Source organism: Idiotropiscis lumnitzeri, chromosome 18 (genome assembly GCF_059441095.1).
Source record: "Idiotropiscis lumnitzeri isolate Australia: NSW breed Sydney's pygmy pipehorse chromosome 18, RoL_Ilum_1.0, whole genome shotgun sequence".
Taxonomy (NCBI): domain Eukaryota; kingdom Metazoa; phylum Chordata; class Actinopteri; order Syngnathiformes; family Syngnathidae; genus Idiotropiscis; species Idiotropiscis lumnitzeri.
In genome coordinates, this window is record NC_142408.1 from 9,377,316 (window position 1) to 9,404,917 (window position 27,602).

Consider the following 27,602-nt stretch of genomic DNA (forward strand, 5'->3'; position numbering starts at 1 on the left):
CAGACACGACACTGGCCTTGGAGGAACAGGGTTGAAGACCCTTGGTTCAAACCTTACAAGAAATTTAAAAGAGTGTCGATTACTCTGATTTTTTTTTTTTTTTTTATTTGCGCCAGTTCTCGGTCCTTTCACATGATGTCTGTGTATAATGGAACTTTTGTCTTTCACTGTGACGGCAGCACACACTGGCACCATGGTGGTTCATACGAGCCGACATGGCAGTCTCGGTCATCCCTAATTGCAACAGATGGGGTGCAGAACAAAATGCCAAAATGTTGCCGAATATACAGTATGAAGCTGTCGAGACGGATAAATGATCATCGCTATGTTTGGATTTGGCCAGTATGCCAACAATGAAAAGCCCTCAGGATCTCTGACTGTACTGTCACATAGACACACATCGGTAGAGTAACCCGTACCGACCTGGCCCTTGTTGGAACCCTGGACTGTAAATTGCCGATAACATATCCACTCAACCCAAAATCCAGAATGCACATCCAAAAATAATTGGTGTCCAATGGAACACATCTCTACATTTTTTTTCTTACCAAAAGCAACAACGACTACGGTAAATGAAATTCAAAAGTCCTAACTTGCAAAGATGGACATTCTGTAACAAAATGCAATACGTCCTTACTGTGGCCATTATGGAAGTGCATTTTCTCTTCTTCGGGATCTTGCTTTGCTTTGCTGTAGCCACACCGCCTAGAAAAGAGAAGAGATTATTGTAGGACTGTATTATTTATTCTTCTTGTTCTTAAACTAAGTATCATTCAATTTTATTTAGTACCTCAAATTAAGCAGCAAACTGGACGGAAAAATGTGCATATCGAATATCGAGTTAGATGAAGCACAGCGCCTGGCTTTGGGGATTTTTTGGGCCACGTTTTCTTTGCAAATATGTATGATCAAGTAACTTGAATCTTCATATTTTCTGTGTATCCAAAAACCCTCCCACGCGTCCGCATTTGTGCCAGTCCAAACAATTTCTCTATGTCAATATTTACACATCCGAGCCATCAGATACAATCAGATAACCTAAATTAAACAAAGACGATTGATTTTGGTACTTTTAATGCCGTGGGCGCGTAAACACATTGACGCATACGGTACGGACAGAGCGAGCAGACACTCCAATTATTTGAATGCCAACTAACCAGCTGTAATTGGATCCAATCAGAAAAATTATTGTGCCTGCCAAAAATGTTAAACACGGACCAAGAACAGGAGCTTCTTAACTTCAGGCCTGATAAAAGTAAAAATGAGATTTCTTTTGCCTACTAGGTAGAGTAACAGGATCCTAATTCATGCTTTCAACCGTTCGTGTATTGGAAATCCGAAAAATATGCAAGGCATTGCTGGAGGGATAATTTTTTTTTCTCCAACCGCACTTTTAAGAGTAGAATTATTCTATGAAAGACAAAACTATTTCTAAATTGTTTTCGTTGTTGAACCATTCCTATAAATAATTGGGATAGTTATGGTATATATAGGCGTGTCTGGCCTATTTTTTGGGGGTGCTTAAAAAAAAAAAAAAAAAAATCCAAGATTTTATTTACTGCATGTCCTTTTGAACAAGTTACATAAGTGTTAAAGTCATACAGTACTTTGTAGAAATGCTGTCTCAAAAAGTTTGATCCAACAGGTCAGTCCCACCAAATTTTCTCACCGATGCAGGTCAGTCCCACCAAATTTTCTCACCGATGCTAGCTGAGTGTGCTTCTGCGCAGTCGTCCAGTCAAACGGAGTCGTTTGAGTAAGTCAGCCTAACTTACTTAAACTTCTACCACTCAATATCAACACATTATCATGACCAGATCTTATTTCTGGCACATTTAACCATAGTTCACTTTTTACGTTGTAAGGTAGGCGTTAACTTATATTTCGTTTTCTAGCTGACGTTACTGATGGTCGGAGGGCGCTACTGACCTTTTGAAATTGCAACGAGAGAACATTTGGCACGCTAATGTCTTCTTACTAAAGCCAAGGTACTACTGACTTGCTAATAGACTGGATTCCCATGAACATTCCATCTCCTATTTTCGTGCATATGTGCGTGCGTGTTTTGTGTCTGCCTGGGGGTGTCTAGCTTTCCGGATCTGTTGAGTTAAGGGATTTGAGTGTGCCCGCTGCCCAGTGGCAACTCGGCCTTCAGACTTCCTGTATGGGGATGTCCGGGTGTATGCGTATGCATGTGAACTCATGTGGACATGCATCACTGCATCTAAGTGTGTCTACACATGTGTGCCCCGTTTCCATGTCAACGGATGTCTGGACAGTTAAGATGGGGAGGGGTGGCCTGGGGCTTACAGTAGATGGGGGCTGTGTGGCCCAAATTCAACACCGAACATTTTTTACGGTATCCATTTTATCCCCCCTTTGCCACATCCACAGCATCCTTGAACAATTTAAATTTTATTTCTTGTAGGTCATCACTACATGCACAGTTCAAATATATTGTGTTAAAATAATGCAGGCTCTGCTAGTTCAGAGTGGAAATGACATTTTTGGATGTAGCATTGTGTGGTCAGGTTTTCATTTTCCCTTTGTTTCGGTTTGTTCATGTTTGGGATGGATGTTTAAAAAAGAAATATCATATTGCGATCATAGAAAGGATACGTGGCCTAAAACTCAGAGCTAAAGACCTTTGAGGTAAAAGCAATATAAAAGAAAATACAGCAAAGTCTCGATTTTGGATTACTTCTGACATACAAGCTCTAACTGAACTCTTTGGACCTCAACGCTGAGCAGTGACACACACCTACGAAAAATGGCATTAACTGCCCATTGCATTTTTTTTTTACTGATGCCCATTCCTTGTAGGACTCGCATGTTGGGCACGCTCTCCGATAGACACAACACACTGGCATAAAAAGTGAGACTCAGCATATCGTAGAACAAGGATCAATGATATTCATGATTCCAAAATCAGACAGTGAAGCATTGTGACCACAGCAGCTGCTCGACTTGACCTCCACTGTAGCTGTGATATTGATGGATGTGTCGTGCGCACACTCTTGTAAAAACAACATAAGTTTAAGACTTTATTTGAATCCCTGACTCAGATCAAATGAGATGAGGAACGTTCTCATGAAGTAGCGGCTCTGTACGCAAACGTCGCACATGCAACCTACAACTACTGTCATACTCGTCAAAGAGCAACACAGCCCGTTGTAACAACTTGAGGCCACAAATGGGACGTACGACAATGACTTGAATGTAATTCTAACGCAGATCAGTGATTTCCATGCCAACCATATGACGTTGAGCTACAACAGCTCATTCTAATCCCCTGGGAAGCGTTACTTGGCTTAACACTTTAACGACCTGCTCGATCAATCAGGAGAGCGTATTAAGAAAGCAAATAATTACTTTGAAAGACTATAGATGCTTTTACAGGTCAACTGTCTGGCAGAGCATGTTTTTTTGAAGGTGTAATTTAACATTTAACACATTTCCTGAATGTCAAACTCAAATTGAGGTGTGCCTAATATATATATATATTTATATATATACACACACCTTAAAAAACAATTGGCGCTAAAATAGCAATCTAGGTTTAAAACAAATTATTTACATTTCTGGAAACAATGTTTAGTAGCATGAAAAACAACAATTTGCTGAGTTGTTACTACTTATATATTTAAGGTGGGGGTAGATAAAAATGAAAATGTGGGAAAGCTTAATAACCTTAGTTAAAATTGTATCCAGGTTTATTGCCTTAAATCTTTTTTTTTTTTTTACACGGTGGTACTATTTAATCTTTTCTGCAATATTTATATGCAATGAAACAACAAAAACAAAATAAAACAAAGCAGGATACTCAAACAGTCCCAACCATGCGTATTCAGACTTCATTTTTGGCTGCCTTACCGTCCGCTGAGTAGAAATCCAGCCACCACTGCCAGGAGGACTAGCGCCAAAGTGATGGCCACTGCTACTATGGAAGCCTGGGCACGTTCGCTGGTAGCAGTTACTGCCAATGGAAAGAGATAAAAACAGGACTAGATATACAAACATATCCACTTGGACTGTGCTACTGATACAGCTTTCAAAAAACAGAATGCAGTCAAGTACAGGTGCGAGGTTTTTGCATTGCCACGCTTGCCCACTCGCACGTGCTCGCATACTGCCTCATCCAATAGTTCTCTGTGAACTCACAGTAAGGGCTCGTCTGGAATTCAAAACGGCGGCTAAAAGCGCCATAGCCTGCAGATGTCCTGGCTCGCACCTGGAATATACAAGGTACAGGTATAGAAATGGAATTTTATCAAGTAATATACACTATTATATTGCTCACATGACAAAGAGGTTCATATACCAAATTACATAATTTCCAGCATGTCTTCATTTTTCACCATTTTTTGGGGGGGTAGGGGATGAAACTATATATAAACGTATCACAACTGAAATTTCTTACATTATCACGTTAATTTGTTATACATGAGAACGCCTCAGTTAAACTCTACCAATGAAGTAGATATAGTGTACAGTACAGTATGTTGTGTTTTACCAATGCTTTATGACGTTCATAATTGTATGATCCATATGTGGAGTGTCTCTGTTGTGAAAATACAACTGCACTTTCGCTGAAATATCCACACTTTCCATTTATTTCACAACCGTTTTCTGTCTAGGTATTATAATTCCTAAATCGGAAAGGAGAAACTGCTTTTTTGTGTTTACCAATCATGCTCACTCATCACTTGGGCTTTAAAAATAAAAAGTGCAGTAGATGTGGCGCCTCAAAACTTTGTTTTCCTATAAGAATCTAAGAGGTCACAGTTTTTCTATTGCATCATGTTTGTTTTCAAGCCTGAATGTCGATCGCATGATCTCGCCGACTGTATTTTTTATTTTTTTTTTTGATTGTCCATTGAAGAGGAACTGAGAATGGAAAATAATTATTTGGGAGTTTCTCATGGCACCCATATCTAAAATAATACATTAAGACAATCTTCATTTATAGAAGACTGCTGTTAGTGGAATGATTTTCGTCGGCCAATTCCGCTACTAGAAACGATTTAAACTACCAAAAGGTTTGCAGATGATTGCAATGTAATCCAAATATGTATGTTAAAAATGTTGAAAAACGTTGATGTGCTTCGTCATCTCGAGTGGTAACGAACAGCACTGGAGATTAGAGAGAATTCTTTTTATTATCCTGACTCTCTCATAAGGCTAAATAAGGTAACGAAAAAGAATCATCTCTGGGTATGACGCAGTGACGTTTTACACTACACAGAGCAGCAACTTGATCCAAATAAAACTGCAACTGTTCCAAGAGAAAACACAGACGCATGAGGTGAAGATGCAAATTCCACATGAGGAGGATATAATATTCTAACCCCGAAGCTTTAAAAAAAAAAAAAAAAGAAAAAAAAACACTGAACTGGACCTTGTTTGTCACAAAGTTTCAAAGCAATTGGACATCTGCTGATCTTGGTTTCCGGACCAAACATTTTCTTGCAAGAATATGTTCTATGCAGGCCCGCTATTCGAAAAACGGCTTTCTGATTGAATGTGTGTTTGCGAAATATGAGTTCAGCTTCAGAAAACAAGAACCATGATTGATCGTTAGCGGAACCCTGAGCAACAGTGATGTCATTTTCAGTCGACTTAAAGTGACAAAATGGCCGCCCCCTGCACATAGAACATTTTAATCCAAATATTTTTGGGGGAGTTGACTTCCCCTTTAAAGAGTTATTTTCTGTTTCAGTGTCTTTTCACTATCAATGAAAGTTGCTTCTATAACTTTTTTGCTCTCATTTTCACAATCAATTATGCTATAGTAATACTTAAATTATTACCTGAATATTATTTAAGAGTTTTTACGCCAAAAAAAGTTGAACCCCGAGGAGGCAGTATTTTCATTTCTGTTATTTCTCATGAGGAAAATTACGTAATAAGAAGTGTGAACAAATTGATCAGCCTTCTGGAACAGATTGTCCACCGTCAGCTTCCTATATTGACTTCTACTGCGAACACGCTGACTAGAACTATTTCCAAATATCTTTGGCTCACTTTATTGGTCCAGCGCAATATTATTTCTGGGGGACCATTTGTATGAGTTAAACGTTACTTCGAATAAGCTAAATCTTCGCAAGAGCTTGTTGGCTTTGCGTATATTCCCTGTTGTTCGCTTTCCGTGTCATCTCATTATCATTAATCGATGTTTTTATGGATTTTCAAAGCCCGTGTCCGACCTGGAAGATGTAGACTGAAGAGGGTTTTAGGCTTTCAACCACCATCTCCGTCTCCCTGGATTTTATAATGGTGTAGCTGGAGTCCTGCTCCTGTTGGAGGAGAGAGAGAGTGAGCGTGCACATTTCAGACATCTATCTTGTATGACTTTTTTTTTTTTTTTTATTGCACTCCCTAAGCTTTGTTTGAGTGTGTGTTACGTCCGTTTATAAGGATCAATTTCCCAAGTGTAACCTCATCAGGTTTAAACAAGGCTAAATGCCCACTCCATTAGCCAGAAACCATTAGCTAACCACTGACCACAAACCTTGCTCCCCCTCCCGCTCTTTCTATACCTTTATGATGACCTTCCCAGAAAAGAATGCTTAGAAGGATGAAAGGAAGAGACGAGGAAGGGCACAGGATCACTGAACTGAGCCGAAGCATCAAATTGCTCCCTTTAACAATGTCCACCTTAAAAAAAGCTTTGGGAAAGTGAACGTTATTTTCACAAGGTGCCATTAAAGTGCAAAAAACATCAGCAAAATGATGGCACGGCGCACACTGTAAAGAAAGCAGCTGGGGCAAAGCAAATAAAGTCAGCTGTGATGGGGGCTGCTTTTGGAAACGGGATTATTTTCTGTAAAAAATGACAAAATATCAAAGGGGGACAAAAAGAAAGGAAGAAAGTTGTTGGAAACTGGATGTAATTATACGTGTACAACAATTGCACAGGTGTACCTAATGAAGTGGCCAGGGAGTGCATATTGCATGACGAACATGCACAAAGAAAAAATGCGAACAAATTGAGAGCATTCCTCTGCTAGCAATACCTTCTCAAAATACTTGATTTCATATTCCAGGATGATGCCATTCGGTCGGTCCGGTTCCGCCCAGGAAAGAGCGATGCTGCTCTTGCCAGCGTGACCTTTTCTCACCACACTCACGGGGGAAGGTGCTGCACACATACAAGCACACACAATTAAAAGCCGGCTACAACAGAGCTGACATCCGACAAGGATGTTTCATGGCACCTCATCGTTCGTGAATAGTGCGTCGAGAAAATATCGCAAAGGGCCAACATTGTTATGCTGAGATCATCTCAGGATTGTGAAGATCATTCCAACCATTTGACTCATTTCCATCCATCGTGCATCCCCCGCCACTTTTCGTATTCAAGCTCTTTTGGGGATGCTCGATTGTTTTCATCCCGTTGAGTTGTTGCGGCCAATGAGAGGATTTCTCGGCCAAGGCAGCTCAGCTACAATTTTGGCATTGAGATGCGTGAGTGCCTAATTAAACGATCCATTTAAATCTTCAGCAATTCAATCAATGCTGGCAAGTGGAGAAAGCGAGTTGAACTGTGACTCCGTCAATCTGTCGCAGTGCTGAGGGAGCTGCAACACTGCAAAATATTATGAGCAGTATTAGCGGGCTACTTCCTGGTTGGCTTAGGGTGATGCAAGAACATCGGAAGTCTAACGGTTGAGAATTTGACTTGAAGATGAGGCGAAACGTGTGTTTGTAAAGCTGGGCAATTGTGCAAATAATAATCATAATATTCCCTTTATTAGTCCCACAATGGGGAAATTTGAGATTCGAACCCAGGCCTCCTGGGGAGACTGGGTCCTGAACGCGGCGCCTTAGACCACTCGGCCATCCTGGCAGCCAAAATTGAGGCGCTGTTATGAACAATGACAAGGGCCTTTAACTCATTCAGTGCCATTGACGGGTAAAGACGTCAAAGATCCTTTTTTTTATTTTTTTTTATTTTTACTTGGCCGGTAGTGAATGAGTTAAAGGGCCTCAAGTTGCGTGTGGATTTGCAATCATTTCCATTTGAGCACAGGTTTTTACTTTATTCCTTAATCATGTGAGCTGGCTCGCATGAGTCTGCAGCCATCATTGGGCCATCCTGTTGTAACCTGAACTCTTGGCCCATCTCTCACAGGAACAGTTGGAGAATCTACGACACAAGAGGCTTTTAACCAGGCAAAATGCTCCCTCTCGCAACATCCACTGTGAGTGTGTGTGTGTGTGTGTGGGGGTGTGTGTGTCTGTGACACCAAACAACGTTTAGGTTTCAATATTCTCAGCAGAGCTCTACAGGGAATAAATCATCGCTACAAACACAGTAACTGTATCCTGAGAAGATGGTTTCACAAAAGTCCTATCGGCAACATCTTAAAAGCCTGAAACCAAAAACCGACACACATGCACACACTCTGTTTTTAAATACCGTAAAGGCTTGGCTGTCATGATGACAGAGTGGCTTTATTTTCTCCTGCGGTAATAATGCACCAAAAGTACATTTAAATCCTCCCAAAATGGAGACATTAGATACGCATATTATTTATACCCTATGAATGTGGTTTCATATGAGAGCAGTAAAATTAACATTTTAATGAATGAAATATATTTGGCATTGACTGACTGACTGACTAATTGGACAGTTAGGAAAAAAATGTATTGGTACCCCACTAGTGTTGGGGAAAAAAATGCACATGCAAGAACCAAGAACCACACCCTCCGCATCCTGGTCACCGCCTCCTTCCATTTCCTTCCCTCAGGTAGACTTTATGCAATTATGCAAAAAATAAACCAATAACAATAGACATGATGCATTATGCATCATTGGTCATTTTATCATAATTATTGCGCTACTGGTCACTTGAAATTATGCTTCGATTCTCCATATCATCTGCCCTACAAAAATCTTAGGGAGGAAAGGTGGGCGACTGGTTAGCGCGATGTCCTCACAGTGCAGAGGTCATGGGTTCGGAGTTTGCATGTTCTCCCTGTGCCTGTGTGGGTTTTCTCCGGGTACTCCGATTTCCTCCCATATTCGAAAAATACGCATGGTAGGTTGATTGGAAATTGAATTTCCCCTGAGTGTGAACGTGAGCACGTATGGTTGTTTGTGCGATGTGCCGGCAACCAGTTCAGGGTGTACCCCGCCTACTGCCCGAAGACTTACGGGATAGGCTGCAGCACCCCTGCGACCCTCGTGAGGAGAATCGGCTCAGATAATGAAAGGATGGATAGAATTTCTATTTTTGCTTGATGACTCTCTGCATCACTTGCACGGATGTTATTGTTTGGTACAGCACAAATGGCACAATTACATCACGTAAGAAGTCACATCCAGAATGCTCTTCTGGTTTTATTGATGCTTGTTCTGTAATAGCTCAGGAGACAAATTCCTTCTGTGTTTCGACATGCCTGCCGATTAAAGAAGATTCGTTAAGCTACATACTAGGAACCTCACATATCAATTTAGACCCAATTAAACAGGTGTTTGAAATTCAGCAGAGCCGAGTAGAATGATTTGAGAGGGAAGTGAGAGACGAGTGTGACAGTTGCAGTTGCAATCGGAGATGTGATGGCTTTGACATAAAAAAAAAAAGTGTGGGAGATGAAAGTGCGTAGACAGACCGCCCAAAAAAAACAAAACACTTTTCTTTTAACACCAGACGCAAAAGGAAGGCATTACACTTCTCGTGCGTGTTGCTACTGAGCTCAAACTTTTTGGGGTGATTCACAAAATCATTATGCATGAAGGTCGAGGAGTTTTCCAACAATTTGTTGTAAATTAACTCCATCTAAAGTTGCAAGCTACCTTTCACTAAAAAGCTTTTGAGACACGGTGACAGCTGCGTGCTTGACAAGTTGAAGTACCGCCGCCTTACAGCATTCTCCGCGCTTGGAAATAAAACAGAGAGAACCACTTTCGCTCTGCGTCTTCTGAAGAAGAAGAAAAATCAATACAGACCCTCAAACTATGGTTTATAAGTACACTGAGAGAAATATCATCGTTATCAGGAAAACTAAAATGTGAGAAAAAGAGATAACCTTTCACAAGAGCAGATTTCATCGTGTTTTCTTGCAGCTTAACCTGCTCTATTTCATACCAAGCTTTTGTTTTATAACAGCTGCAATGCAACCCCTCCAAGACAAACGAGATAACAGAACACCTGTATTCACTGAGGCATATTCATAAAAGCAATAAAAGTGTTGAGAATGAGCAAAGCCAGAATGGAATGTACAAAGTGACGCACTCCACAAAAGTTGATTTTCATCCGAGAATTCCATCGAGAAGTCAAATGAAATGAATGGCAACTTGCATTGAGTCGCTCCGTGAAGTCCCCGGTACCGTGCAAACACTTCAGAAACAATGTCAGTAAATACAGTTCGCCGCGACATAAGTAAGAGCAACTTAAAACTCGATAATGCAAAGCAGAAGCCACAGTTATCGACAAAACTCAGAAACGCTGAGAGCTTTTCTGGAACCGAGCTCATCTGAGATGGACTGATGCAAAGTGGAAAAGTGTTCTGTGGTCTGACGAGTCTACGTTTCAAATTATTTTGGGGAATTGTGGACACTGTGTCATTCGGGCCAAAGAGGAAATTCCAAGTTCAACATTATTTGCTAAAAATAAAAAGGTTTATCAGTTTGAACATGAAATACTTTGTCTTTGGTTATATATTCAATTACATATAGGTTGAACGTGATTTGCAAATCATTGTATCCTGTTTTTATTTCTGTTAAACACAACATCCCATCTTGATTGCGATTGGGGTTGTAGTTCAGGTCAAATCGTAATCAATCGAAATCAGACATTGGGATGTCTGCAAGGACTTTTGAGCAAGGTTGGGCAAGACTTTAGCCGTTCGTCTCTCCTCTAGCCTTTGTCTTAGTTTTGTCTTTTCCCGACCTAGAACTTTCCCCCATCAGTTCTACATGCTGCTTCCGTGCTTTCGAACGTCACCTCTCCAGAGTCCCGCCTGCCCTCCACCACCAGCGGCCTCTTCGGCACTAGTACCGACACTTTATTATTCAGCGGGGCTTTCCAGGCATACTGTGAAACCACCTATTTATCGGACCCCTTATCAAGTACGACACTTCCCACACTTCGCACTGCAGATGTACTCTTCCTCCGCCTGTCGGGGTTGTCTCCCGTTGGCCTTCTCTCTGCCGTTTCTCGCTGGTTCAAAACACACACGAGTGTGACACGGATCCTCGCTGGGCTGATCACAGTCATCACTGAGCCATATCATACAGGGGGGGTTCTTGTAGCCACCGCAGCTATGCATAAAATTGGCTCAGGATTGTTTCAGGTGCGGCAGAAAATAAGAGTGAAATGTTGCTGGTTGGCTCAGCGCGGGGGAGGAAACATTTGTTACGGGGGACAAAGCCCATGCGGAATTGTGAGGCAACATCTGGTGAAGGTGGCAGCTGCTTTCCAGCTCTGGTAAATAACGAAGCCGTCTGACTTAATCAAGCCATTGCATACAACTCTGTCAGGAAATTAGCACACCTTGCACTATATTGAAATGCTATGCCGACATTTTTGTGTCCTTTGGGGGCATACTAATATCTTTTCTCATTGACTCTATGCAACCTGCTGTCACTAAATAACAGTATCATACCTTTGGAGTAATCTTCTTGTCCATCTGCTGTATGCAGTAATGGAATTATTCTTTAGCTGTTTTCTTTTTTCATCTCAGTTAATTACTCAGTGATGCAGATAACTTCACAAAATTTTCAGGACAGCCTTTGAATAAAAGTAACGATTGTGAGGTAGTTGTCGCGGTTCTACGAACCGTGAGGGAAGGAAGGAGGACCCGGAAGCGACAGGTGAGTGGGAAACAGGGTTTATTGAGGGCTGGAGTGGGGATGCGAGCTGGAGAGAGTTCACCACAAGGCAGGCGTCGTCCAGGACAACGTCGAAGGAAGCCGACGGGCAAGTGCCGGGTGGCGCGGACGAGGGTGCGGTCGAGCGAGACGCGTCGGGAGGCGAAGTCGGGCTGGCGTGGTAGCGCGAAGCACGGCGGAGCGGAGAGCGCTGGCGGGATGTTTGCCGGGCGGGATCTCGGAGGCGCTGGCGTGCGGAGCGGGACCAGACGGGTTCAGGTCGGCTAGAGAGGGGAGACGGCAGAGCAGGGGTCAAGCAAGCACGAGAGCAAGGCGAGTCAGGCGAACGGGAAACAAGACGAGACATGAGCCAGTACCACGTGAGGTGACAAGATAATCCGGCGTCGGACTCCTGGCGTGGCTGGTTCTTAAGCCGGCGCTGATTGCCGGCAACGAGCTGCAGGTGCGCCGGAGCCGACGCCCACTTTCTCCGGAGGAGAGCCTGGCTGGGTGGATCGTGAACCTGTAACAAACAGAACTGCCACGCCCTCCTCCCCGGCCCGAACCGTCACAGTACCCCCCCCCTAACGGACGCCTCCTGGCGTCCTACCCGGCTTGTCCGGGTGAAGTGCGTAAAACTCCCTGATGGGGGCGTCGGTCAAAAACAGTTTTCGGGAGATCCAGGAGCGCTCCTCCGGACCGTAACCCTCCCAGTCCACCAGGTACTGGTAGCCCCGGCCCCGGCGCCGAACGTCCAGGACTTTTGCCACCGTGTAAGCCGGGTGGTCGTCTATTATCATGGGGGGTGGGGGGGGTGCCGCCGGAGGGCTCAGAGGGCTGGAGGATACCGGTTTGAGGAGGGAGACATGGAATGTGGGGTGAATCTTCAGGGAGTCGGGAAGTTTGAGTCGAACAGAGCATGGGTTGATGATTCTTTCGACGGGAAAGGGACCGATGAAGCGAGGAGCCAGCTTACGAGACTCGACTTGTAGGGGAAGATCGCGTGAGGAGAGCCACACCATCTGGCCAGGCACGTAGTCCGGGGCTGGGGACCGGCGGCGATCAGCCAGTCGCTTGGTCCTCTGGGCTGTTCGAATGAGGGCGGCCCTCGCTTCGGCCCACACCCCCCGGATCCGGCGGAGATGCTCCTCCACGGAAGGAATGGCCACGGTATGCTCCTGGTCCTTGAAGAGAGGTGGTTGGTAACCGAAACAGACCATGAAGGGAGACATACCTGTGGCCGTGGTGGAGAGGGAGTTATGGGCGTACTCGACCCAGGGTAGTGCGTCGCTCCAGGAGTCCGGGTTGCGGGCCACCACGCATCGGAGGGCGGCTTCCAGGTCCTGGTTGGCCCGCTCCGTCTGGCCGTTGGATTGAGGGTGGTAGCCCGAGGAGAGACTGGCGGTGGCCCCGACTGCCTTGCAGAATTCCTGCCAAACTTGTGAAGCGAACTGGGGGCCCCGGTCGGACACGATGTCCTCCGGGATGCCGTGGGGTCGGAAAACGTGTTGGGTGACGAGTTTGGCGGTCTCAAGCGCGGTGGGCAGCTTGGGCAGGGGGACGTAGTGGACGCTTTTGGAAAACCTGTCGACCAGGGTGAGGATGACTGTGTGTCCGTTGGACGGAGGGAGACCGGTAACAAAGTCCAGGGCGATGTGCGACCATGGACGGCTTGGAATCGGCAGGGGCTGGAGGAGGCCGGCGGGGACCGCGTGGGAGGCCTTTCCGCGGGCGCAGACGGAGCAGGCTCGAACGAATTCCCGGGTATCCTTAGCCATCCGGGGCCACCAGAAACGCTGCTGGAGGAAGCGGAGAGTGCGTGCCACCCCCGGGTGGCAGGTGAGTGTGGATGAGTGCCCCCATTGCAGTACCTGTGACCGCACGGTGTCGGGAACGAACAAGCGGTCGGAAGGGACTGGGCGCGGGTCTGGTTGCTGCTCCTGAGCGTTGCGGACGACCTGCTCGATGTCCCAGGTGGCCGCCCCCAGTAGACAGGCCGCGGGAAGAATGGGCTCCGGAGCGTCAGGGCTGGCAGGGGGCGAGAACTGACGTGAGAGGGCGTCCGCCTTCCCATTGTTCGAGCCGGGGCGGAAGGAGAGGGTAAAATTGAAACGGCTCAAGAACAAGTTCCAGCGTGCCTGGCGGGGGTTGAGTCTCTTGGCGGACTGCAGGTATGCCAGGTTTTTGTGGTCGGTCCAGACCAAAAAGGGGGTCGAGGTGCCCTCGAGCCAGTGCCGCCACTCCTGGAGAGCCCATACCACCGCGAGGAGTTCTCGATTGCCCACGTCGTAGTTTCGCTCGGCGGGGGATAGGCGCCTGGAAAAGAAGGCACACGGATGGACTACCTGGGTGCCGGGATCCCGCTGGGAGAGGACGGCCCCCGCCCCGGTGTCGGAGGCGTCCACCTCCACGATGAACTGGAGGGCGGGGTCTGGGTGCCGGAGTACGGGGGCGCTGGTGAAGGCCTTCTTCAGGTGGGTGAAGGCCTGGGCGGCCGCCGGGGTCCACTGGAATGTGGTGGCTGTGGACGTAAGCGCGGTGAGTGGACTGGCGACCTTACTGTAGTCCCGGATGAAACGGCGGTAGAAATTTGCGAATCCGAGAAAACGTTGCAGCTCCTTCCGGGTGGTGGGCTGGGGCCACTCCGCCACGGCCTGGATCTTGGCCGGGTCGGGGCGAAGCTGCCCCCTGGCGATGATGTAGCCAAGGAAGGGCACCGAAGGGACGTGGAACTCGCATTTCTCGGGCTTCACGTAGAGGCGGTTCTCCAGGAGGCGCTGGAGGACCAGTCGGACATGCCGGCGGTGATCTGCGAGAGAGCGGGAGAATATGAGGATGTCGTCGAGGTATATGAATACGAACCGGTTGAGCATGTCGCGGAAAACGTCCGTCATGAGGGTCTGGAAGACGGCGGGGGCGTTGGTAAGTCCGAAAGGCATCACCAGATACTCAAAGTGCCCCAATGGTGTGTTGAATGCCGTCTTCCACTCGTCCCCCTCCCTGATGCGGACCAGGTGGTAAGCATTTCGTAAGTCCAACTTTGAGAAAATCTGGGCCTCACATAGGGGTTCGAACGACGGGTCGATGAGGGGGAGCGAAGACTTGTTTTTGACCGTTATTTGGTTTAATGGTTTGAAGTCAATGCAGGGGCGGAGCGAGGCGTCCTTCTTTTTTACGAAAAAGAAGCCCGCGCCCAGAGGAGAAGACGAGGGACGGATGAGACCGGTCGCAAGTGACTCCCGGATGTACGTCTCCATGGCCTCCTTCTCTGGCCTGGAGATGTTGTATAGCCGGGTGTTGGGCAGGGGGGCCCCCGGGAGGAGGTCGATGGCGCAGTCGTACGGACGATGGGGCGGGAGGGTACGGGCAAGGTCCTTGTTGAAAACCTGCGCCAGGTCGTGGTAGTCCGGGGGAACGGAGGAGACGTCAGGGGGAGGGGGGGGGGGAAGCGTAGAGGAAGGGGGCGGATCCGCTGAACGCAGGCAGTGGGAGTGGCAGAACTCACTCCATCCTGTCAGCACGCACCTCCTCCAATCGATGGTGGGATTGTGGGTCTGGAGCCAGGGGAACCCTAAAACCAGGGGGACCTGGGGAGAGTGAATCAGAAAAAATCTGATGGACTCCCGGTGATTTCCAGAGACGATGAGGGTCAGGGGAGCGGTCTGTTGGGAGACCCGGGCGATGAGATGTCCGTCCAGCGCGACCACTCTTCGGGGAGACAGAATGGGTTCCATGGTGATGCCGAGCTGGCGGGCAAGGGTCAGGTCCAAGAAGCTGCCGTCGGCCCCCGAGTCGACCAGCGCGGTGACCGAGCGGGGGGTGTGTGGACCCAGCAGCCGGGCGGAGATGGACATCCGGGAAGAAGAGCCAGAAGCGGAGACCAGCAGGCTCGGCGTTGGGCTCTCCCTCAGCGACGAGCCTGCTCTTTTGGGTTACTGGGACAGTGGATCAAGAAGTGGCCGGGGAGGCCGCAATACAGGCAGAGCTGATGGGACCGACGGCGCTGGCGCTCCAGAGGGTCCAGAGTAGTTCTTCCTACCTGCATCGGTTCCTCCGCGCCGGTGGATAGCTGAACCGGCGATGGCGAGCGAACCTCGGGTCGGGGAATGGCTGCCCGGGCGGCGACTCTGGCGGGGCGTCGGAAACGATCAGCCTGCCGGTCCCGCAACCGATGGTCCACCTTGATGGCCAGGGCGATTAGTTCTTCGAGCGTCGTGGTTTCGTCTCGGATCGCCAGCTCGTCCTTGAGGGCGTCGGTCAACCCGTTGAGAAACGCCTCGCGGAGAGCCGGCTCGTTCCAACGGCTCTCGTGGGCCAGGATGCGGAATTCCACCGAGAAATCGGCCGCGGAGCGGGAACCCTGTCGGAGGGAGAGAAGCCGGCGGGACGCCTCGCGCCCCTGCACCGGGTGGTCGAAGACACGGCGTAACTCCTGGCTGAAATCCGCGTAAGTCGACATCGCAGGAGACGCCGCCTCCCACAATGCGGTTGCCCACTTGGCGGCGCGGCCGCGAAGCAAGTTGATGGTATAGGCGATCCTGGCCCGCTCGGTAGCGTAACTGTGGGGCTGGAGGTCGAAAACCAGGGAAGTGCTGAGTAAGAATTGGCTACACGAGCCCAAGTCCCCGGAGTAGGGTTCGGGAGTAGGAACGTGGGGCTCTCGACCGCCCGCATAATGCAATGCGGCGGCCGGGGGGGCCAGGGTCGCGTCCCTGGGGAGGTTGGAGGGGGGAGCGAGTGAACCCACCTGGTTAGAGAGGTGCGAGAGCTGGTGTTGGATGACCTGGAGGGAGCCCGGAACTTCCTGCAGCATTCGATCATGGCGCTCGAGCACGCTGCCCTGGTGGGCAAGCGTTTCGCCCAGGGGGTCCGTGGTCGCGGGGTCCATTAACTTGGCCGGATTATTCTGTCGCGGTTCTACGAACCGTGAGGGAAGGAAGGAGGACCCGGAAGCGACAGGTGAGTGGGAAACAGGGTTTATTGAGGGCTGGAGTGGGGATGCGAGCTGGAGAGAGTTCACCACAAGGCAGGCGTCGTCCAGGACAACGTCGAAGGAAGCCGACGGGCAAGTGCCGGGTGGCGCGGACGAGGGTGCGGTCGAGCGAGACGCGTCGGGAGGCGAAGTCGGGCTGGCGTGGTAGCGCGAAGCACGGCGGAGCGGAGAGCGCTGGCGGGATGTTTGCCGGGCGGGATCTCGGAGGCGCTGGCGTGCGGAGCGGGACCAGACGGGTTCAGGTCGGCTAGAGAGGGGAGACGGCAGAGCAGGGGTCAAGCAAGCACGAGAGCAAGGCGAGTCAGGCGAACGGGAAACAAGACGAGACATGAGCCAGTACCACGTGAGGTGACAAGATAATCCGGCGTCGGACTCCTGGCGTGGCTGGTTCTTAAGCCGGCGCTGATTGCCGGCAACGAGCTGCAGGTGCGCCGGAGCCGACGCCCACTTTCTCCGGAGGAGAGCCTGGCTGGGTGGATCGTGAACCTGTAACAAACAGAACTGCCACGCCCTCCTCCCCGGCCCGAACCGTCACAGTAGTAACTTTAAATTAAATAAAGGGATGGATAACTTTAAATGTTCTGAATTGCTGCTTGGAGTTGTGCCATGTATGAGGTCTCCATGAATGTAAGTCAACGTTAACTTAGCCTGAAGATGATTCCTGAGTTAACGCAAACCTGAAAATTAAGCATGTTGATTACCACCGAAAGCAACACTGCATTTGGGGGTGAAATACGCGGGATATTCTTTTCACGGTTGATAATCTGCATGACTGACAAGAATCAAAAAAAAAAAAGAAAAAGAAATCAACATTGTGCCATATAAGGTGCCTTTTATGTGCATATTTACATTGCAAAAACAAAAAAAAAAACAAAAAACAAAAAAAAACGACAACTATCACTCAACGCCATGATGCCATCCGTGCCTATCACCGAGACAGTAGGACTCAGAACTCCTTTGAGTGATTTACGTATCAATCCGGGCGCCAGTTTGAGTCAACGTCTCATAGCTGACATCATGTAGTAGTTGTCTATGTCGCAACTAGTCAAGACTGAACCAAGAGGCGCTCTCCATTTTCCCTCGATAAGCAATTATTTACCGACCAAGTCGACAAAATTAACAAATTCATAATTCTCCATCAATCGATTGCGCCCAAGAGTTACAGTACTTTAACCCAAATGGATTGATAAATTCTGATAGTTGAAATGAAATGAAATCCAAAAGGCCAATCTGTCCTATAACTGATACTTCCCACGGCTTGCCTTTAACACTTAAAGTAAATGAACAAGTGTAATTTAACCAATGTAACTGCACTCATTGCCAAGGAGCAGAGATTTTGCCTGTCATATGTAATCTAATGTAATCCCTAATCTGCAATAGGTTAACGCTAATCCCGCTACAACTCCGGTGAACTCAAAGTGAGCCCTGCAGTCTGGCGTAATCCCCTCAGACTGCTGACAGTCACAGTGACGGCGGGGTTGGAGGTCTGTCGGTTCTCTTGACTGTCAGACAACCATCTGTCTCTTCTTTCCCCGACCGAGTCACCATCTCTGTCGTCCGCACGCCTCCGCCGCTATTGCAAATTCCTCGATAGCATGCAAAGCATGAGTCAATAAACTGGAACGCGACATTACTTTCCAAGTCGACTTTTTCAATTTATCCCCTAAATCGAAAGCAGTTCAGAGAAGAATACATCATTCCATTCCATCATCCTGTGAGTTTGCCATTTCATTACAAACAAATAAAAGTAAACTACGCAAGCACCATTTGCTTGTTAACACCAACAATTGGCTTCCCAAGCAGATGCTGTTGGAATTTTATTCTCCATTTGAAGAGAATCCAAGAAAGCTTTTCATATTGACAACTATGGTGAGGTCCATTGTCTCAATTTATTATCTTTTATGGTCCACTATCGCAGATGTTCTGAATTTTTTTCAGTGATCTACCCAACTAAGACATATTTCCTTCAGCCCAGTAAACCTGAATCAGTGCAAAGCATTTTTAGGTCAAAAAAAAAAAAATTAATTTGTATTCGTCCACATAAAACAAGTGTCCTCTTTTGAATGACTTCTTGGCTTTAGCTACGAGCAAAGACACCTCATAAGAGGCTTTCACGTCAAATCTTGAAATGCTCTGAATTCAGAATTTCCTCAACGTGACCTCCATGTTTCGTCTTAATTCATGCAATTGTTTCTCTCCGCTGAAAAAAATCACAGTGCCTTGGGTTTGTTGCAACTTTGTTTGGAAGACTTACGGTTCAAACTCAACTCCTTTGTTCGCGTCTTCAAGTGATTGACAGGTAATGAGAGGTGACACGTGACAGGCTCGGTCGAACCATTCTAGTTTAGGGGAGAATCTGGGTTTTCAAAGAGTTAAATTAAATAACTTACTCAAAATAAAATGAGTTTGATGAACTTATATTTTCCTGAAACATTTAATTAATTCAAAAAGTATTTTGAAAGGATTTTTACACATTTGTTTGTTTTATTTAAAATCTCACGGGGTTCTTTCAAGTGCCCCCAGGGTTGCGCGTACCCCATTTGAGAACCACTGTACTATGGCATTGTTGTTGCAAACAACAATTTGTTGTCAAATGTTAAATGCAAAATGTGTCAAAACTGCCTTCTTATAAACATGCTTGACATCATCATAATTGGGGCTCAATGACCGAACAGTAATAAATATGGAGCTGCTATTCGAGGCAGATTCCACTTGCTTTCCACTGAGACTCCGGTATGACTAAAAGTAAATATAGTCATAGACTTGTTTAGTTATACTGCGATAATGTGATCATCTGGCGTTTTTCACACATTCATAGTGGAACAATCGTAGAAAACACAAAAAGATTCAATCAGACTATAGAATAAAAGAAAATACATACCAGCCTGATTGGTGGTCACATTGAGTGACACATACTGCTTCGTGAGGTCTTTGGCCAACTCTGACACGCCGTTGATGGCCTCCAGCAGGAAACTGTAGTTTGTATGCGACTGCAGGTCGGCCACCATCACTGAGGTGTTGGACAGGCCCACCTGACGTGGCAGAAAGCGAACATTGGGACCGCACTCTTCCAAGCCCCTCCCGTCCGGCAAGACTTGTCGGCAAAGGACGTTGTAACGGATGTCCTTGCGGCCACCGGACTCCATAGGGACGGACCACTCCAGGAAGACGCTGGTCTCGTTGACGTTGGAGATGGCGTTGCGCGGAGCAGACGGTGGTCCTGAGAGTGTGATGAAGAGGTTGGCTCACTGGGAAATGCTTTAAGTGTCTTCAGAAAGCCTACTTTTATTTATTTTATTTTATTTTTTTTTGGGGGGGGGGTCTTTTATAAATGGTCATTCTCTGTCACACTTTTTTTAGGCTTCTCATTAAAAAAAAAAAATAATAATAATAGAAATGTGTTTGCACAAGTGTGAACACCCTCTTGTAACTAGCAAACAACAGTGTTCAGAATTAAGCAAACACATTCCAAAGTCAGCACACACACAAAATAAAGCTCAGATATTCTGGTAGGCTTTTTTTTCCCACCGTCTAATGGTCCATTGAAATCACGGTTGAATTTTTTGGGGTTATAATTCCCAAAATCATGTTTAATGTTCCCTGACATTACATCAAGGCAAAACTTTCTTCTAAATCAGAAAAGAAAAACGTATTTCATTCAGTGCCAAATATGTGCAAATATAAAAGATTAATCTCACGTGTGCAGGCCATATTGGGAGGATCGGAGTCAATCTTGTAATATCCTTCTTCACAGCTGCATATAGTTGCTCCGGTGTGCCGGGCCACACTGTGGGGTGGACATTTACTGCAGAGCAGAGACTCCAGCAGCGAGCGGTAAAACCCCACTTTGCAAGCTGAAAAGACAGGAAGAGAGCGGGAGCGGATGCCGCGGGGTATATGAGTAAAAAGATGAGATGATAGAAGCAGATGAACAGATAGAAAAAGGAGTGGTGAAGGGGAGGGAGGTTAAATGAAGTGGGAGAAGAAGAGAAAGCAGGACAATGCGGTTAGTTGCTTTGACAGAAAAGGAGGTCACAGTGGCAATCACGCGTTCCCGGGGAGTTTTGATGTGATCGCAGATACCGGTTGCAGCAATAAAGAGAAATAAAAACATTTGTTGTTCTGTCGGTATCCCTCAAGGGATTACTGTGATCTCCTCATGTTTCATCTAAGGTACAATTTGGGGACTTTCCGTTTTTCTTTTAAGCGCTCGACACACAAGGCCCTTCATTTTGACAATTTAGCAGAATTTTAGTGAGGCAATTGTCTTCTGTGATTTTGCACAATTTGTTCATGGGGCTGTGAGCCGTCAAAATGTGGCTGTCAAACTGTTTGAATGCGTTCTGTGCAGACACTGATGGACGATTCAGACGGCTGCTGCTGCTGCACCTCTCAGCCTGTCAGTCTCCAGTTGGCTGATTTGTCCCCAACAGCTGATTAAGATTTTGCACTTACATCTGCTATACACAACAGCATCTCATATGGGCAACGCATCGCACGACAGAATGCCGCAAACAGATGTCATCTCCCCAACACAAACGGGTGAAAGGGAGTCTTGACACACACAGAATGTTAACACGCAAGAATGCATCAACAACGTCTGTCCCCGCAGCTATCCAGCCGCTGACTTATCGCTGCAACATCCTCTCCCTTGTGTTGCTGGTGCTCGCAGACAGATACAAATAGATACGTGTGATAATGGAGCTTCCACACGGGAGCCTTGTCCTCTTAAGGCTATGTGCTTGATCGCTCCTTTGTTTCTTATTGGAGCGCTTTTGTGGACCGTTCAGACCACAACTGTGATTAATAACTACATTAAGCGCGGATAAAACCGGAGCCATAAGGGGAAAGGAGGAAAATTAAGGGAGGATAAGAAACGGGGAAAATCGGGACAAAGGAGATTTGTATGTGTCCTGGGCAGCAGTGAGTCACCTTGATGGAACCTTGGCCAGTTGTCATGGAACGTTAGGCCTGAAAAATTCTCTCACTGACCTTGCCGTCTGACAGGCAAACCCTCACGCACATGAACACAAACATACACACACATTTAGCATATAGCATGCCACACATAGTTGCAGATGAATGTGATCTTTAAGTCCTTGTAATGTGAAAATAAATAAGCCTTGTGAATTTGACACTTGAATGATTTAAAAAGAAGAAAAAAAATTGAGAATATAAAATGAGGCTTCAAGATCAGGAAAAATGAAGCTAGCTCTCCACTCTCAAATGCTGTGATGGAAACCACACCCTGTTCAACTATCAATGAAATGACCACATATCTTTCTTCTGTCAACACATCTCGAGGTGTTTGCACTGCTTGAAGGCTCCAATGACTGGAATAAATGTCACCGGGCCATTACGGGATTTTCTACAACATGCTGAGAGGCGCTAGCCAGCAGCTAGCTTGCGGCCTAACCGCGGCACTTCTGAAATATCACATTTTCTGTCATTAAAATTAATTGAGGTGAATAGACTGATCATGTTTATAATTTCCCACAATAAAAATTAAACATAAATGCGGGTACCACGTTGGCGACACCTTTGCAAGTTATTTACCCATAACGCTCTGTTTCAACATATTACCTTAAAAATACAAAATACCAAAATTCAAGTAATTACAACTTTGCTGTTGTGTAAATTGTGGCTTCAAACATTTCTATTTTGTTTCCATGTTCCTTCCATTCTGAGGTTAGGGGACTGAATCATAGGTGAGGTTGTTTGGGAGGTTAATTGAAGATGAAATTCTCCATAGGCGTGAGTGGTTGTTTGTCTTCTTAAGTGGCCTGTGATTAGTTAGCAGGCCAGGGTGCACCTCACTCCTTGGCCAAAGTCAACTGGGATGGGCTGCAGTTAACTCGTGCCCCTTAATGGGAACGAGCCGTAAAGAAAACTGGTCTGAATCGTCCTTTAATTGATTGTGATGAATTCAGAGGCATGTGTGGAATGATTGTTTGTTTGCAACTGATGCCAAATCGAGGTCAATATTTGTTTATAACCAGCAGGAGTGCTGTTGATTCAGCTTCAACTAGTTTGTTTGTTGGTCTAATGAACAACATGAGCTAGCCCAGCTTTGCCAATTCCCCTTGGTGCCATTATGCTGCAAAAAACAAGCGATTCTTCCATCCCGTTATTTCAACCCAACATACGGATAGAAAGTAGTTTACACAGATGAGCGCCCTTGCCACAAAACATTGGGAACTAAAGATTAGCTTGCTAACTAACAAATTGAAAGAAAAACTCGTGTTATTTGTGATATGTTCTTTTTTAACACATTTGAGTGATATTGTTAAAAAGGTTCCTAGGTTGAATGTCGCCATCGATTGTGTGCTTGTTGTGTGATCGAAGTCGCGTCGGTGCCGAGCTCTCGCGAGAAGCGCCCGCATACGGGTTACTGGCAAATGCCTGTAGCGCAGCAGTTGTTAGCCGACCACCACTAGTATGTGACGTGTTCGATGCCTCAGTGTCTGTGTGCGTTCCTGACCGCAAGTGAGTACATCGGTGTATTTATTTGTTTACAGCGTTCATTCATCGCGCCGCTGTGCATCGTCTTGTCTACTCCCGTCTAGTCTGTATGTCGTTGTGCGCCGCCGCCATGTTTCTGGCCATGCGCCGTCGCCGAGCTGCCTTTGAAGTTCGCCGCGTCATTGAATATGTGCCTTTCGCTCGGTGTGTGAATGCCTAAATGTTCCCCGCGGTGTGCTAGTCATATAAAGGGAGGTTGTGCTCCACTAAAGCGCGCCCCTTTGTATTGTTTTATATAGTTTATGCACCTAGGTGCGTCAGGTCTGCTGCAACCTAGGTAGTACGTCGGCTGTAACCTAGGTAGTACGCAATCCCTATGGCCGCCGCCATTGTGCGCCGTCCACGGCCGTAGTTGGCAACTGTTTGATGCAGTTGATGTCTCATTTGAGCTTATGTAATTGCGCATGCAAATACAGTTTATAGCTGCTGTTTGTTGAGTTGAGCTATATATTTATGTGATGTTTCTTCTGTTACAGAACCACACACACACACACACATACACGTGACCACTGCTTGGCACACACGTGCTCACTGTCTGCCACCCGCTCATTGCTTCATGAGCTCACTGCCACAAGCTCACATGCATCCTGCATGCCTGAGCCCATCACCTCATTCCCATCTGTGCCTAGGTTTTGTCCGCCTGTTGCCTGTGCTGTTACATGTTACGTGAAGATATACTATTAAAGCTGCCAACCCACATCTTGGACTCATCCTTGTGTTCTGACCGACACCCAGGGGTGAAAAGAGCATACCCCCATTGAACCAAATCACCTATACAGTCCACCCCCTAGGCTCTCCAACATTGTGGTCCTTCGAGCCGGATGCTCTCTTTACCCTTGATCAACATGGAGTTCGAAGATTGTGGAGCACGACCGACGCGTCAGACACGCCCCCCCACCCACTTAGACAACTACCATGTCCAATATATCGGGCACAGGCAGCGAGACAGGCATGGGCACGAAGAGGAGTGGCCATCTCACGAAGAGGGAGCAGCCAAGATGACACCCCCTCACTTCTCCCCCACTCCCTATACGGATCACCACAGGCGGGATGCTGACCTCCATGAGGCGGACCTGTACCACCCAGTGCGGAGGATATACAGTCCGGATTCCCAGCTAGCCCACCTGCAGCGTCCAGAGGGAGATCCCAGGGAGGAAGTCCGAGAGCCACACTCCCCCTATCCGGTGCTGCACAAACGCGCCTTGAGAGATGGCACACAGGACATCCATAAAGAGAAGGTCGTGCTACATCAACCACAGCAAGCCCTTCATTCCGACGTAGCTGCACTCCAAGAAGTTCAGGCTGAAATGAGGAGGCTCACCAACACAGTACTCAGTCTTCAACAAGCTATGTCACACTCCGTCAGCAGTCATGACCTCCGTCCCCTCCACTCGGTAGATGAAGATGAAGAGGACTGGCCTGACCCCCCGCCATGGCCTGACACAGCAGACTGTGACAACCCGCCGACTCCAACGATGACTGAGCAAATAGAAGAGCTGATTTCAGAGTTACATCGGATGAAGAGACAAGCCTCTAGCTACTGCGAAGTGTCGCCAGTCAAGGTCAGCAGTCAGCCGTTGCGCCGCCAATCCCAGCAGTTGAGCGCGCAGCCCGGCCACCCTCATCTAGCTTCCTCTTCCACTGCGTCACAGCACTACAAGTGGAGTCATAGCTTCTCACCAAAGCATCCAGCTGCTACGGCGCCACCGCCACAACTCCAGCACCAGCCTGCGTACAAACCCTCACCGTTTAGGGCTACACCTTATGCCGCAGCTTATGCACCTCAGCAGCCTCCAAACCTCCACCCGCCTGCGCACTCACAGCATCTACCTCCTAGATGTCCATCCTATGCTGCAACCTGTACTCCTCAACAGTCAACGTACTTGCCAGCACCCACACAGCAAAGCTACGGGACGCCAGGACCAGGCTGGGAGACTCCAGCTCCACGGCACCAGGATCCACCCGCCACCACTGAACAGAGCTACAAAGGGCCACGCCCCTCCATACCCTACTTCAGCCACCGTGATCCATGTGAGTTTGCACGCTTGAAGATGGCTTTGGAGAACCTCTTACCAGTGGGAGGGACAGAGCTCTTCAATTACCAAATCCTGGTTGATCATCTGAAATTAGAAGAGGCCAAGTTGATTGCAGATTCCAACATCAACTCACCTACGCCTTACACAGACACCATGTTAGCCCTCAACGAGAAGTTTGGTCAGCCCCACCAAATAGCCCTCAAGAAAATTGCAAGTGTCCTCGACTCACCCGATGTTCGTCGCGGCGACACCGCAGCCTTTGAACGGTTCGCCCTTCATGTCCAAGCATTGGTCGGCCTCCTGAGGACATTGGGCACCGCCGGCGACGTCGAACTCCGCTGTGCCTCTCATGTGGTGAGACTGCTCAGCAAACTACCCCCAGAGCAGCGAGCAGACTTCCGTCGGTCCACCTTCCGACAAGCAGGCAACATTCCCACTCTGCTTGATCTGGCCCAGTGGCTCAAATATGAATCGTGGTGTCTGGACTTCGATGAGCCAACAGCATCCAAAGGGGCAAAGGAGAAGCAAGCATCCAAGTCCGAGAGCCGTCAAGGACAGCGGACCGTTGCCGTTCTCCACGGCGCCAAGAGCACAGAGAACAGCGCACCGGTGAAGGACTCACCGAGGAAGAAGGGGAGGCCCAAGCCCTACTGCCCTTTCTGCGAGAATGAAGAGCATTTTCTTAGTCAGTGCGCCAAAGTAACCAAGCTGAGCAGAGAAGAACTCATAGATTGGATAAAGAACAACAAGAGGTGCTGGCGCTGTGCAAGGCATCACCAAGCAGCCCAGTGTGATCTGAAGAAGCCCTGCAGCCTGTGTCAAGGAAAGCACCTACAGGTCCTTCATGAAGTCAACGACAGACAACACAGACCTTCGAACAGCGATACCAGTCAGCAAGTGAGCCCCACTACTGAAGTCCTGTACCTCGACCGCCCCCGAGAGGGAAACAGGGTCTTACTGAAGGTCGCTCATGTGCTTCTTCATCACGGCAACCGCACCATAACTACCTATGCCATCCTGGACGACGGGTCAGAGAGGACAATGCTCCTGTCAGCAGCTGCCCGGGACCTGGGCATACAAGGCACGAGGGAGGACCTCCCACTGCGAACCATTCGACAGGATGTTCAGACTCTCCGTGGCTCGACGGTGTCTTTCCGCATCTCTCCCGCTGCTGACCCCAAGACCAGTTTCAAAGTCTCCAAAGCCTTCACTGCAATGCGCCTTGGTCTGGCAGACCAGTCCTACCCGATGGATCGACTCCAACGGAGGTACCCTCATTTGGTTGGGTTACCCATCAAGCCCTTTCACAATGCCAGGCCACTGCTGCTTATTGGGTCCGACCACCCACACCTGATTACCGCTGTCGAGCCAATCAGACGGGGCACTCCAGGCGGACCAGTAGCTCTCCGTACCAGATTAGGCTGGGTCCTCCAGGGTCCGGCGAAGGTCATCCAGGACCCCTTACGTCCACAAGAGTGTTTGTTGACATCAGTATCCCCAGTCGATACAGAACTGTTCAGACACGTCGAAAGACTCTGGCAACTCGACACTCTTCCCTACAGAAGCGAGAAGATCGTGACGAGGTCAAAGCAGGATCAAGCAGCCGTGGCCCTGCTCGAAGAAAAGACCATCCGCTTAGAGGTGCACGGGATCCTTCGCTATGCCACCCCCCTTCTGCGTAAACGAGACATGCCTATTCTCCGCGCCCCAAAGGAAGCCGTCATCCCGAGTCTGCGGAGCACAGAACGTCGACTGGCTAAAGACCCAGAGCGTGCCAAGGTCTATGGCCTCGAGATCCAGAAGCTGGTGGATGCAGGCTCCGTCTCCAAGTTAAGCCATCAAGAAGTTAACCAAGAGGGAGAAGAGTGGTATATTCCGCACCACATGGTGAGCCATCGCGGCAAGAACAGAATCGTCTTCAACTGCTCTTATCAGTATAGAGGCCAGAGCCTGAACGGTTCACTGCTGCCTGGACCCACTCTCGGAGCATCGCTTTTGGGAGTGCTGCTGCGCTTCAGGGAACACGCTGTCGCCCTTACTGCAGACATTAAGGGGATGTTCCATCAAGTCCGCCTACTCCCTGCTGACCGTTCCCTTCTTCGGTTCGTCTGGCGTGACATGACCAAAGGTGACCCTCCAGAAGTGTACGAGTGGCAAGTTCTTCCCTTTGGCACCACTTGTAGCCCCTGCTGCGCTACGTTCGCCCTGCAACGCCATGTAGCCGAACATAGCC

The 27,602-nt window shown here is 47.9% G+C and overlaps 1 protein-coding gene and 1 long non-coding RNA gene across 3 annotated transcripts in view; both read right to left on the bottom strand.

Moving 5' to 3' along the window:
* Positions 1-27,602, bottom strand: part of unm_sa34860 (un-named sa34860) — a 140,324-nt gene that overhangs the window by 14,120 nt on the left and 98,602 nt on the right. For both annotated transcript variants that reach the window (XM_088281833.1, XM_088281832.1), the window contains 7 exons: positions 20,510-20,665; positions 19,693-20,031; positions 7,017-7,141; positions 6,207-6,296; positions 4,162-4,231; positions 3,874-3,976; positions 638-705 (listed from right to left, as the gene is read on the bottom strand). In XM_088281833.1, coding sequence (XP_088137959.1) covers positions 638-705; positions 3,874-3,976; positions 4,162-4,231; positions 6,207-6,296; positions 7,017-7,141; positions 19,693-20,031; positions 20,510-20,665 — 951 coding nt within the window. The remainder of the gene's footprint in view (positions 1-637; positions 706-3,873; positions 3,977-4,161; positions 4,232-6,206; positions 6,297-7,016; positions 7,142-19,692; positions 20,032-20,509; positions 20,666-27,602) is intronic.
* Positions 11,823-12,732, bottom strand: LOC148319425 (uncharacterized). Its single transcript, XR_015839787.1, has 2 exons — positions 12,196-12,732; positions 11,823-12,102 (listed from the first exon to the last, which is right to left on the bottom strand). It is a non-coding gene; the product is annotated as an uncharacterized LOC148319425 (long non-coding RNA).